Source organism: Notothenia coriiceps, unplaced genomic scaffold, assembly GCF_000735185.1.
Source record: "Notothenia coriiceps isolate Sejong01 unplaced genomic scaffold, NC01 NC01_scaffold00024668, whole genome shotgun sequence".
Taxonomy (NCBI): Eukaryota; Metazoa; Chordata; class Actinopteri; order Perciformes; family Nototheniidae; genus Notothenia; species Notothenia coriiceps.
Window position 1 is genome coordinate 1,587,056 of NW_011357369.1, and position 15,982 is coordinate 1,603,037.

Genomic DNA, 15,982 nt, shown 5'->3' on the forward strand with positions numbered 1-15,982 from the left:
TTTATTTAAATTGAAACATATTTTTAAATAAATGGTACAGTATATTTTGCTCTGGTAATCCACTGGAAATCCACCCCTCTGGTTGGATCAGGGCAATCCAGTTTTTTGGGATCAAACTGATCCCAATCCTGTGTTGTCAGTTTGAACTACCCGTTTTGAAGATTTGATCCAGATTAAAGTTTGGATTGGATTTCCTGATCTGGTCGGATATCAAAGTGATCCTAATCCTGTTTTTTGGTTTTGAACTCCCCAAAATCCAGATCTGATCTGATCAGATAGGGATTAAAAGTTTTGAACTCCTGGGCCCTGAGGTTTTCACCAACGCTGAGTTCTTTTACAGTGAGGCTAAAAACATCAGCTGTTTACNGGTTGAAAACAAAATAGGCCACCACAAACGTGAGCAAAAAATGAAAAATAAAATTGATTTGCCATGAAGGCAAAAAATTGTGTATTATTTCAGTTAACAAACTTTTCTATCTTATTTATATTGAAACATATTTTTAAATAAATGGTACAGTACATTTTGCTCTGGTAATCCACTGGAAATCCACCCCTCTGGTGGGATCAGGATAATCCAGTTTTTTGGGATCAAACTGATCCCAGTCCTGTGTTGTCGGTTTGAACTACCCATTTTGAAGATTTGATCCAGATTAAAGCTTGGATTGGATTTCCTGATCTGGTCGGATATCAAAGTGATCCTAATCCTGTTTGTTGGTTTTGAACTCCCCAAAATCCAAATCTGATTTGATCAGATAGGGATTAAAAGTTTTGAACTCCTGGGCCCTGGACATTTGTACTTCTAATCCAATTCTAATTAACATACGTCTTATTCCTGCATCTTACTTGCACCATTATGTCTCTTTTCTTTGCTTTCCTTCATGTCTGTAGTATGTTAGATTGTTGGAGGATCCTGGGACTTCCTGAACCTGCCCTGTAGCTTTTGTGCATGTGACAATAACAACTTTGAATCTTGAATATATATACCTGGAAGTTTCCCACCATGACCAGGCCCACGGCGTTGGTGCAGCCCGACACCAGAGCGCTGGTGTTGATCCAACACTGGTGGCTGTGTTCAATCACCTGGGCGTAGCGCAGGAAGCACACCATCACCACTGCAGGGCACACAGGAGGACGCACACACAGTTACAACGCATCAAGACACAAGAGAGAAAAATACTGAACAATAGAACTATTAACCTTTGTTTTTGAAAGAAAACATTGAAATCAACATGGTTCAGTTGATTTCATTATGGCAGGTAGTGAAATGGATTTGAGTGTTTCAGTTTCGATACTGCAAGGGGAGATTTTAAGGTATTATACACCTTTTTCAGATTTCTAAATCCTTTAAACGTGACCCTTTCTGATTCATAGTTGTATACATAGATGGAGGATTGTCATGTGACTCCATTCGGCTTCATTCGGATGTTGCATGAGGGGGGGGGGGCTTTTCAGGACGGGTTTAGCAGCGCTGTTTGAAAACTACAGCCCTGCAGGATGCTGTCTGTAACTGAACCACCAAGTCAGTAAAACACAGATTAACAACAGTAGGGGATGAAAACTCAAATAAAAGCATCAACTTTAGAAAAGCTGAGTTGAGAGAATAACAGACAAAAATGAAATGTGGAAATAAAAATGAAATGCAGCATAAAAGTCTGAAAAAAAGTAAATGCATACAAAGAAAAGTTATCCATACTGAAAACACCAGTTGAGATGCAATTAGAGATAAAGCTAGTGATGACAAAGGGCAGGAGGGGGAGGCGCAGAGGAGGAAGGCAATGGAGGGGACACAGGGGAGAGGAGTCAGAGGACACCGGGGGAAGTGGAAGGGAAGCCGCATTCATTATTGATTAGAGAGCTTGGCTATTTCAAGGCCTTCAGCTCCTCAGCTGACGTGTGTGGGCAGCACGGAGGTTAATATGATACGTAACGGACGTCAAACACCTCGGCTGTCCTCAGTCAGTGCTGCGTGTCAAAGGACAGAAGGCAGCAGTCCTATTTAGTGTAGAGGAAATCACCAATTTGTTCCATGATTATCCGTATTTAATAAGGAACTGTTACAGAACGTTCACCCCAGTACATTGTAGCATTGATGCCAACTCTTTGTCTTGCTAAGAGTTGGATGAGAAGATCAATACCACTCTGATACATGTGAACACTGAAGCTACAGCTACGGGACAGTAAGCCTAGCTTGGCCCAAAGACTGGAAACATCAAGGCGGATGTTTTATCAGATGGTCAAAAATCCACCTACCAGTACCTCAAAAGATCAGTCATTTAAATAGTACCGTAATTTTCGGACTATAAGGCGCACCTGAATATAAGCCGCAGCAGCTAAATTGAATGATGTGTACATATATAAGCCGCACTGGACGATAAGCCGCAGGTGTTTTAATGTTTAATTACCATAAGGGTTTGTGCACAGAGGGGATTGTCGGGAAAGAGATGGCTGTTTGAGGAAGCTCCCATTTATTAACATTTCAACAAACAAGTTGCATATTTGCATAACGTATTCAAGTGTTACCATTTAGTGCAATAGTAGCTACAGAACATGTACTGTGCTGTGTAAACTGTACTGTATCACATAGCGTTTCAGACACACAAACTTTTCAACTTTCAAACTTAAACGGTGCGCTCCCAGCGCACGTACCGGCAGTGATCGACAGCAGTGGTTTTCAACCAGTGGTACGGGGACAAACTGTCTCGCTCTCGTAATGTCTGTCTGTCTTGCTCTCGTTCTGTCTCTCGTACCACTCTCGGTTCCACTTTTACTTTTGCGCGCTACCTGTCTCACTCTTTTCCGGCCTCCAGCTTTTCCTGCTGGAGCCCGCCGCTTAAAGGTGGGGGGCGCGGACCGGCCATAGAGCCCATAGAGTTAAAGGTGGTGGACTGTAACCTGTAAAATCCATAGATTTAGGAGGTCCCCTAGTGGCCGTTAGCTGTAAAAATCCATAGATTAGCCGCACCGTTATATAAGCCNAGATCAATACCACTCTGATACATGTGAACACTGAAGCTACAGCTACGGGACAGTAAGCCTAGCTTGGCCCAAAGACTGGAAACATCAAGGCGGATGTTTTATCAGATGGTCAAAAATCCACCTGCCAGTACCTCAAAAGATCAGTAATTTAAAAAGTACACGTAAAATACAAGAAAATGTTTGTCTTATGTTAAATTACGTGCTGAAGCTCCTTTATATATACTATGGTCTACACAATATTCATGACAGACTACACTATGACTTTTGTTTTAACTTTAAAATGACAAGCTATAATCTGACATTGTGTTGTAGAGACACGGCAAATAAGCGAAATGGCAAATATATTCCTACATAGAGACAGAACTCAAGCACACGCATCATTTCTATTAATCACAGAACTACATGGTTAGAATTCCAGTTCAGAAGACGCCTTACCCATGAAGGCCCCGACGTTGCCGATCAAGCTGAACAGGCAGCTTTCGGGAGGGAAGGAGCCACATTTACTGGAGCAAATGAAAACAAAACAGCTGTTAGTATTAAAAGGTAGTAGTATAACCTATACCTAAATATAGCTCCGTCCAATCACCATCTGTCTGTACTTCTACCAAGACATACAGTATATGAACATTCAGAATGAATAAGAACTAATTAAGTCATTTTGATTACTCATGAGTTACGCGAGCGTCCTTATTCAAGAATATGATGATATCTATGAGACCTTTCCTCTACAAACACTGAAGAAATGTCAGTTGGTCCCATGATGCCTTTTTACAAGAGTGCTTTTGTGCTAGCCCACGTGGTTAGAGGCTTAAACTAATGCAGTCTATGCAGAGTGTGGGTTGATGACTGACAGAGCCACAACATAACAAGGTGCTAATTCACGCAAAATGTGTTTCTGTGTTCTGCAGGAAGGAAGAATATCTGACCTGATGAGGGGGATGTCCTGGATGGTGCAGCACGTCTTGGGGAAGCCTGGTCGGGCCAGCTCCTCTATGCACGTTACATTGTAAGACCTGCAGCAGACACACAATTGGTTCAGTACATGTTCTAATGATGTGGAATCAGACTGTGTCCACAATCTGGGATAATAAGGGCCTGGTGCCCCTTTCGTCAGATCAAGAGAGGAGAATCACTCACCAGTTCTCCACAGGACAAACATGGTGATTCATCACAGCCATGGCGTAGCTGAGGGGAAAGAACACAGTAGTGGCAAATGTCAAACACGGGGCACTGATCCCTGATGACACAAAGTGTTATCAAGAAACTAGATTACACTGGGCTTCAGGGGAAAAGGTCATCCAGCGTGAAAGGATGTTCACAGGAGCATGTGAAAATACTCAAATATTGCTCGACAGTGTGAAGATTTCAGTTGAATATCTGAGCATCAACACATTCCCTTATGCATCGCTGTCTTTTATTTGTTGATCATGTAAATATCTTGTGATTCGAGCTGCACTCATTGCAGGTTTCTTGGTCCATTCCTGATTTTATAACTCTGACCTGCTGATCATGATATTTTTACTTTCAAATAACTATTCCTGACAGCATACACAGACATGTTTGTACTTTTTCTTTAATGGAAAGTAGGAGTTCAGATGGTTATTCATCATAAAACACTGACTATTACACAATTTCCTAAATAATTAAATTATTACAAAACTGTCTTATCACTGAAACAAATGTCAAAATAAAAGAGCTTGAGGTTACTGGACAAATAAAATACAAGAAAAAAATAGATTTTTTTTCCACAGAAGAAAACAGATGCAACTGTTTTTATAGCTACATACTTACTGTCATTTCCTTAACAGCTTATTTTGGACTTACAGGTGTGACAAATGAAAAGCTATCGATTGGTGCATCTCCACGGTGATACCCAGTTACACACCCCAACAAAGAAGGCCCTCACACAGCCCATGTGATGCAGGAAGTGAACACTCACACTATCCATATCCCTGTGATGGAGAAGGCAGACAGGCTGACAGGCAGGACGATCCAGGCAGTCATCGGGCTGGCAGTGAGCGGACTTTGTTCCAAGCATGGGGTGAGAGGGGGGCTTCGGGGCTGGAGTGGCGACACGACAGGAGGGATCAGGTGGGGGGCGGGTGGGGTGTGGGGTCACTAACACACAGGGAAACACACAGGGGACGACATGAGAGGAAAAAAGGGGGAATGGCACAGCTATTCTGCTCCACAGGGCACTGCAGCCAGCAGCAACCTGCAACGAGAGGGGAGGGTTTCATTAGATATTATACACACTCAATCCAACTGCACACATCAGGTAAGGAAGTAGCGCTGCAAAGATCAGTAAATCAACAGAAAAGGTAACCCTCTAGAACAAATCACCTCTGGCTGGCAGAGACCTCTCTGCTCCATAGCTTCTCGTAATAACTGGATATTTTACATTCGTATTCTATTTAATTTTGAATAATCCATTCTTGCACAATAATATCCTTCATTATATTTGTTACTGGAAATGTGTATTTCCACTTGCATATATATTTTTTATTTTATATTCTTTAACATTTTTAATGCTATTTTATTTCAATTTCTGAAATATTTTGGACTGTTTATTTCTTGTGTCTTAATTTCTCTTATGTACATTGCCTTGTGTTTTTTACGCTGCTGCAACGCAAGCATTTCCCAAATTGCAATCAATAAAGTACCTATCTATCTATCGAAAAAGTATTATTAGGAAAACTTAGTTATTGTTCAATTAGCCTCATTTTTTAAATAGCAAAAATGCTTCTCTTCAGCCCCTGCAATGTGGAGATTTGCCGTTTTCTCTGTTTAATACTATAAGTAAATATCCTTAGGTGTTGTACTGACACAACAGGACATTTAAAGACATCACCTCTGACTCATTGAAGAAATAATTGTAAGTTGTTTTGTATTTCTAATGCAGCAGAATGGGACTAGAACTGCATTTCATGATGTTAAATGAAAATAAATAATCATGTCCTTTCAGCCCAGAAAGGAAGACTTGGATTTTAGCTTTTTGTCAGTGTCCAATTTCCCAGTCTGTCTAATTGTGTTTCTCAGTCATTAATTGCCCCCACTGCCATTTAAAGCCTTAAAGACTAGTCGCTCAAAATGCAATATCTCAGCTCTATTGGGTCTATCTTGCCGTGACGTACAAGTTCACTTTAAAGAATGAGAAACAACAAAAAGCAAATTGCAACACAGACAAGTTGACGGTTGACATGCCGATATGCACGCCGTATGTTGTGTGTCTGCGTGACAGTAAGTTACTACTAAGACGTCTGCATGTTGCAAAAACATTTTCACATCACAACAAATCTCTTCTCATGCTGTAATTGTAATAAGTTCAGTGTTTCCCATACATTGATTTATTTGTGGCGGGCGGCCACAATTAAATATCATCCGCCACAAATGGATCTCATAAAGAAAAAAAATATATATATATTATTTTTTTATTTGGTGGGCTGATGATCGGAAGGTTGCGAGTTCAAATCCCGCCTGGAACACCACTACTAGTGTGCCCTTGAGTAAAGCACTTAGCCCTCGGTTACTCCAGGGAGAATGTCCCTGTAATTGCGCCTTATTCCAAAGTGATTTACAATGACCAATTACAGGGACATTCTCCCTGGAGTAACCGAGGGCTAAGTGCTTTACTCAAGGGCACACTAGTAGTGGTGTTCCAGGCGGGATTTGAACTCGCAACCTNATATTGTGTAGACCATAGTATATATAAAGGAGCTTCAGCACGTAATTTAACATAAGACAAACATTTTCTTGTATTTTACGTGTACCTTAATTTTCGGAATATAAGCCGCGCCTTTTTTTCCATTTTTTGACGCTGTGGCTTATATAACGGTGCGGCTAATCTATGGATTNAATGTCCCTGTAATTGGTCATTGTAAATCACTTTGGAATAAGGCGTCTGCTAAATTGTAAATTATATTTTTGGGAGAATAAACCCCACAGATCCTCAACTCCGCTGTGTCTCACTCATTAACAACGCAACACAGAGCAACAAGAACGTTGTCTACAGTAGCCTTGAACTTGCATGTATTTTCTTATTTGAGGGGGGGGGTGGACGCGTGGGCCACCCAAATTAGTTAAGGGGCCTTTGGCTTTTCTTGCCCCTATCCACAAATATAATCAAATTCTGTGGGAAACACTGGAGTTGTATTGGTGCATCTCAACTAAAGAGCAGATTATTGGACAATCTGAGCCTCTTGTTGGATACTGCTCACTCTTTCATTGTTAAACAAAAACATCGGTGGAAAACTGTTTTTAGGAAAGAGAAACTCTTGCAACTTGATTCTGAACAGATAAAACATTAGCCTGGTGTTGACTGTAAATGGTTTAACAAATGTTTTACATAATAAGGAAGAGCTGAAATGATTAGTCAAGCGATGGAAAAAAGACCAACATTTTTTTAATCGACTAGGTTCATTCAAATTTCAAATACGATGATATATGTGGGTTTTGGACTGACAACACAATACATCACCTTGGTCTTTGTTGAACTGGGATGAATAGTTTTCACGGTTTTATGGATTTTACTGACCAAATGATTCATTCAGAAGAATAAGAGGCGGATTATTCATAAATAATCATTAGTTGTTTTTCGTTTGCAGCCAAATGACAGTATAACTGCATTGTGTTGCAAAACCATGTGTTGTGCAATGAAAATAAATGAAACAGAACGGACCAGTAATGTGCATTAGACTTGTTTCACTAGCTTGTTTTATCTTTTAAAGGTGACTTCTTCTCTGACACACAAACTGTGAGTCAGAAGGACAAGCACCTCTTGAAGAGAAATAAGCGGCTAAAGCTACGCGGGAAAGGGTCCTCTTGTGAGAATGAGGACTCAGCCAAGGTCAGCAAGTGTGTGGTCAAGTGTGTCCTCTGCTCAGTGGGAATATACAGTGCACAGGATGAACTCGTCATGAACTCATCCAGATGAAAAAAAGCCCTTGAATTGGAGAGAGGTCCAACTTACAAAAAACTATCAAATAAAGCAGTGTTAAACAAGATGTTTTAATATATTATAATAGCTGTCTTTTGTGATGGTTGAAAGGTGTAATAAACCTTGACACAACCATTTAGAGCACGCCTCTGGTCTGTGTTGAATCAGTGGTGTTGGGGTGTCTAATTTCAACAGTTTTAGATGCTTTAAAAGCAGTTTGTCAATCAGTAATGCTAATCCTATTTCCTGTTAGTATAGAGACATAGCAACATTCAGGGAAAGCAAAATGGGAAAAGTCTTACTTCTGCAAAACCAGACCTTTAAAAGTTTTCTGGTCAATTTAAAAAATGGTATACATACACAGGTACGCATGCGCGGCACAAATCTGAATTGCTTAACATCACTACGCACCTTTGCGTACCTCAAAAACAAAACATATTTTGTCTACTTGTGTTTCTTGTCAACACTCAATGGAGTAAACTACTAGAAATATACCAAAAAAACAAAGACATTAAGCAGCGACGTTGTCGTTTCGCTCCCTGCTAAAAAACTTCAGACTTGCTATGACTGATTGTACTTTACAGGAGGCAGAGGCTTAGATCACTGGACGACAGAGTTGTTCACCGTGTAGACAGGGTTAACGTTGGTATGAACAACAGAATTGTGCCAAAACTACGCCAACTGGCTGCAGTGGGAGACTCCCCTGTGCACATTCTGTGCTCCGCGCAAACACTGGAGCAAAATCAGCTGCTCCCAACGCTCACGCTCTGTGGTCAAGCTGCTGCAGTTTCGTTTACAACAAACTTATTTAGGGTGTTAATGGAAGAGGTGGAAGAAGTACTCAGATCTTGTGTAGGAATACTCTGTTACAGTAAAAGTCCTGCATTCAAAATGTTACTCAAGTAAAAGTAGAAAAGTATTCTCATCAAAATATAGTTAAAGTAGCGACAGTAAAAGTAGTCATTGTGCAGATTGGTCCATTTCAGAATAATATTTATATGTTTTATAATGATTGATCATTAAAGTGTTCTCAAAGCTGGTAAAGGTGCAGCTGGTTTGAATGACTTTGTATACTGCAGGGTAGCTTGTGAATTTACTCCAGGTGGAACTAAAGTCTGATTTAAGACTTGATTATATTCCACATCATTCATCCAGATCTGTAAAGTAACTAAAGGTATTACATACATGTAATGGAGTAAAAGTACAACATTTACCTCTGAACTGTAGTGGAGTAGAAGAACAAAGTAGCATCAAAGTCAAGTAAAGTAAAAATATCTCAAAATTGTACTTAAGTACAGTACTTGAATAAGTGTACTTAATAACTTCCCACATCTGAAATCAGATAAGACTTCAAGGCATGTGTATTTTAGTATTTGATCCTTACACTTGGCCACAGGAAATGCAAGGACTTCACAGTTTTGGCAACAAGTTTTGGAGAAAGCAAATCGGAGGCTTACAAATACCTCATTCACACCAACGGTGTTTCAGGGCCGGTTCGGAGCCGGAGCTTGAAAAGCACCGGGTTTTCCTCTTCACACCGCAGCCTCTTAGCTCCGGAATCCGGTTAGTTTCAAGCACCAACAAATTGTCCGGTGTGAAGAGGAAAACCCGGTGCTTTTCAAGCTCCGGCTCCGAACCGGNATAGCCCCGCTGAAGAAGAATGGCTGACGACAAGGAGGTACGTACAAAAAAACTACCGGTTTAACATAACTATCATTTTATCTGCTTGGCGGGCATTTAAGATATTGACATTGCATTATTTACAAGCCACGGTATAAGAAGAAAGTGACACAGCTGTGGGCCCGCAATAATAAAAGTTAGCTAAAGTTAACTGTTAGCAGATCTGGATAAACATGATATGTCTATCTGTGATATATTTATACGTCTCGACGTAAGCGTGACGTATGCGGTGCTTTTGCTCTGGCCGGAAAAAATGTTGGTGCTCCAAACAAACCGGATTCCGGAGCTAAGAGGCTGCGGTGTGAACAGGAAAACCCGGTGCTTTTCAAGCTCCAGCTCCAAACCGGCCCTGAAACACCGTTGGTGTGAATGAGGTATCTATGACAGTAAAAAAAAGTTGTTATTAATAAACACGAATACAGTTTAAAAGGGGAGTGATTTGTAAAATATCCATAAAGAAAAATAAATCTGCTTACTGTTCTGTTTCANAAAACTCAAATTGAGTTAAAGAGACAAACAACAAAATGAGTGCGGGACCGATCAAAAAGCTGGAGACATATCACTTCCACACAGAATGGGAGGAAGAATATTTTTTTGTGATGTCATTGTCACATTCAAAGGTTATTTGCCTTATTTGTAAAGCAAGCGTTGCTCTGCCAAAGGAAGGTAACTTGGAGAGGCATTATCGGAGCGTTTACAAGGCATATGACAGCGACTTCCCTCCGAGTAGCGAGTTTAGAAAGAGAAAGGTCATGTATTATTGCTACAAAAACCTTATCTCGCAGTCTTAGTGTCGCCAACTCGTTTCTAACATGCAAAAAGACAAACAAATGCGTCTATGGTCGGTGTTTTTTCAACCTTTCCAATCCAGATCTCTCTCACGTCTGTGTGCGAGGGGGCGGGGCAGTTTACACACACACACGCAGCTGCTACATGCAGCAACACACGGAGGAGATGGCGGAGAGAAGCGCTCCACGGTGTGGTTAAATGTTACCCGTCTTGAGGTGGACAATGCTCCTTGTCAAGAGTGTTTAGCATGTAAGGGCGGTAACACGAGCAATTTGTCTAAACATTTAGCAAAAGTGCACCACATTCAGACGGAGGAATGCACCGGGTTCGACTGTCTTTCTAGTAGCTCTGTAGCCCCATCCACGAGCAACGTTTCCACCTCAGGTGTTATGTATGCTAGCAGCAACACACGGAGTTAACTCAATTATTCAACCATGGGTGATTAGATTAGATGGGATGATTAGAGGTAACAGGGTTACTCTTTATTTTGTTAAAGTTTCAGCTATTCTGTTTATAGTTCTGTCATCAGATTATTTAATACGATTTGTTAAAACATTGTTGTTTCTTTTGATGTGAAATATTATTTATTTTATTTAAATAAAAAGCAATGTTAATTTTGTTCACAATTTGTTAAGTTAATTTAATAATATATGTATTTTTCAATCAAGTATTCAACTTTATTGTCTTCATTGTTAGTTTCCACATGCCTAAAACAACCTCAAGCTAAATCTAAAAGTTGATGGCTAAATAAGAGCGTTTGAGAAATTGTGCAAGGCAGTAATAGTCCGAATAGTCCATTAATCGTTTCATTAATCGATAGATTAATCAATGATCAAATTAGTCGTTTGTTGCAGGCAGCCCTATTGTAGTTATCCCATGAATAAATAAAACGTGTTATTCAGCAACCCTTGCAATTTGGGATTTTATTTTTGTTTGGTAGACCTCGGTGAGCTGGTCATTTCAAAAGTAGCTCACCAGCCAAAAAAGTGTGGGCACCCCTGCTTTAGGGGCTCCGTACTATCCCGCTGTGTTTGAGTTGAAAAAAACAACGATATATTGTGCATATAGAGTAGTGCAGTTATTACCTAGTTTGCAGGCCGACCCTCAAGTCAGCGTCCCAAAGGCCAATGGGATTTCTCGATTGATTTTGGAATACTTCCACGTTTTGTTCAGCAGGATAATCTCCTTGTATTAAAATAATTTTGACCAGTGTAAATGCAATTGCCAGAAAAAAAGGCTAACGCTTTAAAAGCTTACAAACGGACAACATGACATTTGCATGACCTCAGGTCAACACCGCTAAGCTAAAGTTAGGCAAGATGAAATGTAGATGTCTCATTTAGGTTAGTAATCACCGCTTTTAAGAAACATAAAAGCTTCAAATATTCACCAGTGGGGTATTTATGAGATTTGTTTATGATGTTGAACCAAACATGTAAATCTTGTAAACTTGAAGTAACAACATAACCTTTTGGAAACTAACCAAAACTCATTCCAAAAACCATAGACTTTGAGGGAGGCTGGAAGTGCTGAAATGCTAACTATAATTCAAGGTTAGGAACTCATTCCTGCACATCTCTTAAGAAAAAAAGTTATAATGTATAACTATAAATAATAATGATTATAATCCACCAAAATGGATTTTGCCCAGCTAGTAAAAAAACAGACAGAGTCTTGATATTCTCCAAGGTACCTAAAGTAGCCTTATCCTTCTCAAAAACAAGACAACAAGCATATTCTCAGTGGCGTTTATCTGCAGAACAGTACAGCACATCCCCAGTTTAACAAGCCATTATAACTGCTTGTCAGAACAATGGAGGGCCTCCACACCTGGGATGGGGTGGGTTGGAGGTGATGACTGAAGCAAAGCCTACAGACAGACAGGCTAGTAGGGTTGGCCAGAGAACAATACATCTTTCTTTTTGAAAAAGGCTCTAAGGCAGCGAACACAGAAACATCCATCAATACACACAGAAGATTAATTATGACTAGTGCCACATCGTCTCCTTCAACAAAGCCTTATTTACAAAATATTATGATGTTCAGGTACTGTTGAAACAGTTTGAGTAATTTTTATTTAATTTGTTGTAGGTGGTGTGGTTTATAACTGCTGCAGACATGGTGTAAACATTAGCATCATTAAATATGCTAGTGGTACATTTGCGTCACTCCATAGCCGAAAAAACAATGAAGTTGATGTTTGAAATTGTTGCAATTTGAACTACTTTAAGTATATTATGCAGTAATTAGCCAACTCTACAGTCCGAAGCTTCTATGCCAGTAGTTCCCAAACTTTCTTTTACCAAGGCACACCTGAAAATATTTCTCGACCCCAAGGCGAGAAGTTGGTGTAACTTCTCGTAGATTTAAAAACCACTTCAGAGCTTAAACTACAAACAATAAATACACCATAAATTGGTTTTCAAATGTGTATTTAATTTAATTTAATAGAACATTTTATAGAACAAATAATCAAATATAAGTCATCCTAAAAACCATATAATCTATCATATAATGACAAGAACCAGACTAAAAACGACTCTCCTTCTGAGTTATTATTTTACATTTGGATTTCAAAAAAGAGGTAGGCCTATGATAACTTCAAATTAATAATAATTATAACAGACTAATCAGTTTAAACAGCAAAACTAAAATAAAACTATGATAGTGCGACACATGTGCCTGCTTTTGGGAGCAGAGTCTCTTTATGCGTGGGGGGATAGTGCAGCGCAACGCGGAGATCCTGCTCCACTGACAGCCGGGGGCGGGTCTTGTTTTTGACATATATGCGAGTGAGGAAACCGCCAGCTCGCACAAGTAGGAGGTTGGAAACGGTAAAAGCACGTTGATAGCACTCTGAGAGGGATGGATACTTGTGTCCCACAAGCAGCCAAAAGATATCCAGAATTAGTTCACCGTGCTTCAGTTTCAGGGAGCGGTCCATATAGCTCTGCGAGTTCATCCTGAGCTCTGCCGTTTAAACTAGTGGCTGATTAAACGGATCCCGCAGCAAATCCAATTCTTCGTTCATAGGAGGGAAATATGACTCAAACCTCTCCTCCAGCACTCTTACTCTCATTACTCTCTTGTAATATTTTGGCGCGAGGATAAAAAGCTGCTCTGCACGCCGTAAACAATGACGGCTGATGTAAGTCATGAGAATTTATGCAGTCAGCATTTAATATTTCTAAATCTGAGCAATGTTTTATTAGCTTATCAGCTCCATTGTACATATAATACAATAAAGTTTATATGAAGTGAAGTTTAATAAATGAGAAAAAAATGTGGAACGTAAAAAGATCCTACGGCACACCTGGACAGTGCTCACACCGGTTGGGAACCACTGTTCTATGTGTCATAAAAAGCGGTTGCTAACAAGTGACTTAAAGTTACAAAACGCCATCACACCGGCATGAGACCGCCTTTAGTTTAGCGGTGTTGATGCGCAGCCATGCGACCATAATATTGTTTATTATAGCATCATGTTAGCTTTTTACATCTGCCGATTGCAATTACACTGTGCGTTTGCCATATCGTTTATTTACTACAATATAGCAAATTCCAATGGGGAAATCCCATTGCTTTTAGTCCAGGGAACCCTTTGCAATGCAAACTTCCAGGTCGGCCTACAAGATACATCATCAATGTACCATTTAATGTACTTTACCTTTGAATGTAAAGTGTAAATTATATTTTTGTATATATATATATTGTTAGGCTGTTTAATCTGCTGCAAAAAACACATTTGGAGATTTAAAAATTAAGAAACAAAACGAATAATCTATAATAATGCACTCCACCACTTCCGCTTTTGTTAGTTCCTGCTACAGTAGGAGTCTCCAGTGTCACATGTTGCCCTGATGACAAGCACACAGACTCAGAGTGAAAACAATACCAGTGTCGTGGCTTGTAAACACCAGTGTTCAGTTACAGGTAACTATACTCCTCCTTTACAGATAGTACATGCGAAGCTGTAGAGAAAAGTACAGTAGACCTGTGGTTAGATCTATTAAGGCCAAAGATGTCCAACAGACAAAAATAAAAGTGTACCTTTTCCTCTTTGAGGCGCAAAATGTCATATGATAGATCCGGAGAGCCCCTGTAAGCAGAAGTGGGAGAGAGCTGAGGAATATTAAATGAACGGAAGGTGGAGGGCAGTGGAGGGACTTTGACTGAAAACAGGATACAGCAGTTAAGCAGAGGTCACAGAGGGGAGGGAAAGACCCTGTGGTACATGTCGTCTATCTGTGTCACTCTCACACGTACACCCATGCTCCCACCTAGGGCAGCAACCATAGAGGGAATATGAAGACGTAGTCACTGTAAAGTCCCACATAGTAGGGATGTTCCGATCACCTTTTTTTGCTCCCAATCCGATTACGATCATTTGATTTTGACAATTTGCCGATACCGATTTTTCCCGATCCGATCTTTATAAAATGCATTAAGAGAAAAAAAAGAAAAAAAGCATTCAAGTTGTCCCTTAAGGTTATTTTTTTAATTTAAATTGGATATTCTATCCAACATGGATATAGCTTATTTTTTTCACAGCACCATTGGATCAGTTCAGTTGTGCAGCTCTGCTGCCCACTCTATTGCCAGATTTGAGAGAAATAAGCAGCCAGGTCTATGAAAAAAAGCCCCAAAGAAGCAACACATACATGATGTAGTGTAAATTGAAACCAAAACTCAGGCCTCAGGATGACTTTAAGACTTGAACATGGTCATTTTTGTTTTGTAACATTGAATACAACATTTGAAAAAAGTATTTATATAAAAAAAAAAAAATCCAGATCCCCGATTTTTTTCTCCCGATTTCGATCTTTTGAAAATCACGTGATCGGATCGGGACATCTCTACCACATAGGTTTGTGGACTACAGTTTTCTAGCCTCAAGTTTGGCTGTCTTTGTCTTTTGAAACAAGAAACGGCATGAGAGGGCGACATAAAACCAAATGTTGGACCAAAACATCCTAATTTACTACAATAAGCTTTAAGAGCATCTTGCAGGTAGGCCTGTCGCGATAATCGATAAATTGACTTATCGTACGATAAATAAAAATGGACTCGATAACTTTTCTGAGCTCGATAAATTGCCATTTACATAAAGATGTGACCAGCATTTTAGCCTAGAGCGCTGTGGCTGCCAGGCGCGCTGTGAGGGGAGGGGCTGACACACAGCCAGGTCAGGACACTCCGCCTGCACGTGCAGCAGCGTAGCAGCCAAATTAATAATATAGCGACAAGCGGGGGTTTAGACAAAAAGATTCAAAAGCTCGGTTCCCTTGTGGTTGTACAAACGTAACAGCCGCCCCCGAGAGGTAGAGGTCCACGGCACAAAACGGAGGGTCGACCTTTTGCCTTTACCCCACCAACACAAAATCCACCAAATTTTACGCGCACCATAACGGACGAAAACAGGCGATGAGAAAAATTTGGTTTATGCTGTGTGGCGCGTAACGAGTAAGTTCAGGCATCCAAGCGGAGCAACTAAACCAAACTTAGGTTTTATGACGGTGTTGGCGCTCTGTAGCTCTACACCAGCAATCCTAAAAACATTGGTTAAAGGTTAAAGTGAAATTTAAGGGGCGCTCATTCAGT

General features: G+C 40.2%; 3 protein-coding genes across 3 annotated transcripts in view; 1 reads left to right on the forward strand and 2 right to left on the reverse strand.

The window, feature by feature from the left end:
- Positions 1 to 15,982, forward strand: part of LOC104955675 (Fanconi anemia group M protein homolog) — a 430,065-nt gene that overhangs the window by 160,059 nt on the left and 254,024 nt on the right. The window lies entirely within an intron of this gene.
- Positions 1 to 15,982, reverse strand: part of soul3 (heme-binding protein soul3) — a 326,159-nt gene that overhangs the window by 155,754 nt on the left and 154,423 nt on the right. The gene's annotated exons all lie outside the window — the stretch shown is intronic.
- The window catches only part of tmem150aa (transmembrane protein 150Aa), a 25,706-nt gene that overhangs the window by 5,738 nt on the left and 3,986 nt on the right, over positions 1 to 15,982 (reverse strand). The window contains exons 2-6 of the mRNA XM_010782894.1: positions 4,916 to 5,191; positions 4,114 to 4,161; positions 3,903 to 3,989; positions 3,412 to 3,479; positions 985 to 1,112 (exon numbers count right to left, since the gene is read on the reverse strand). Coding sequence (XP_010781196.1) covers positions 985 to 1,112; positions 3,412 to 3,479; positions 3,903 to 3,989; positions 4,114 to 4,161; positions 4,916 to 4,980 — 396 coding nt within the window. The 5' untranslated portion in view covers positions 4,981 to 5,191. The remainder of the gene's footprint in view (positions 1 to 984; positions 1,113 to 3,411; positions 3,480 to 3,902; positions 3,990 to 4,113; positions 4,162 to 4,915; positions 5,192 to 15,982) is intronic.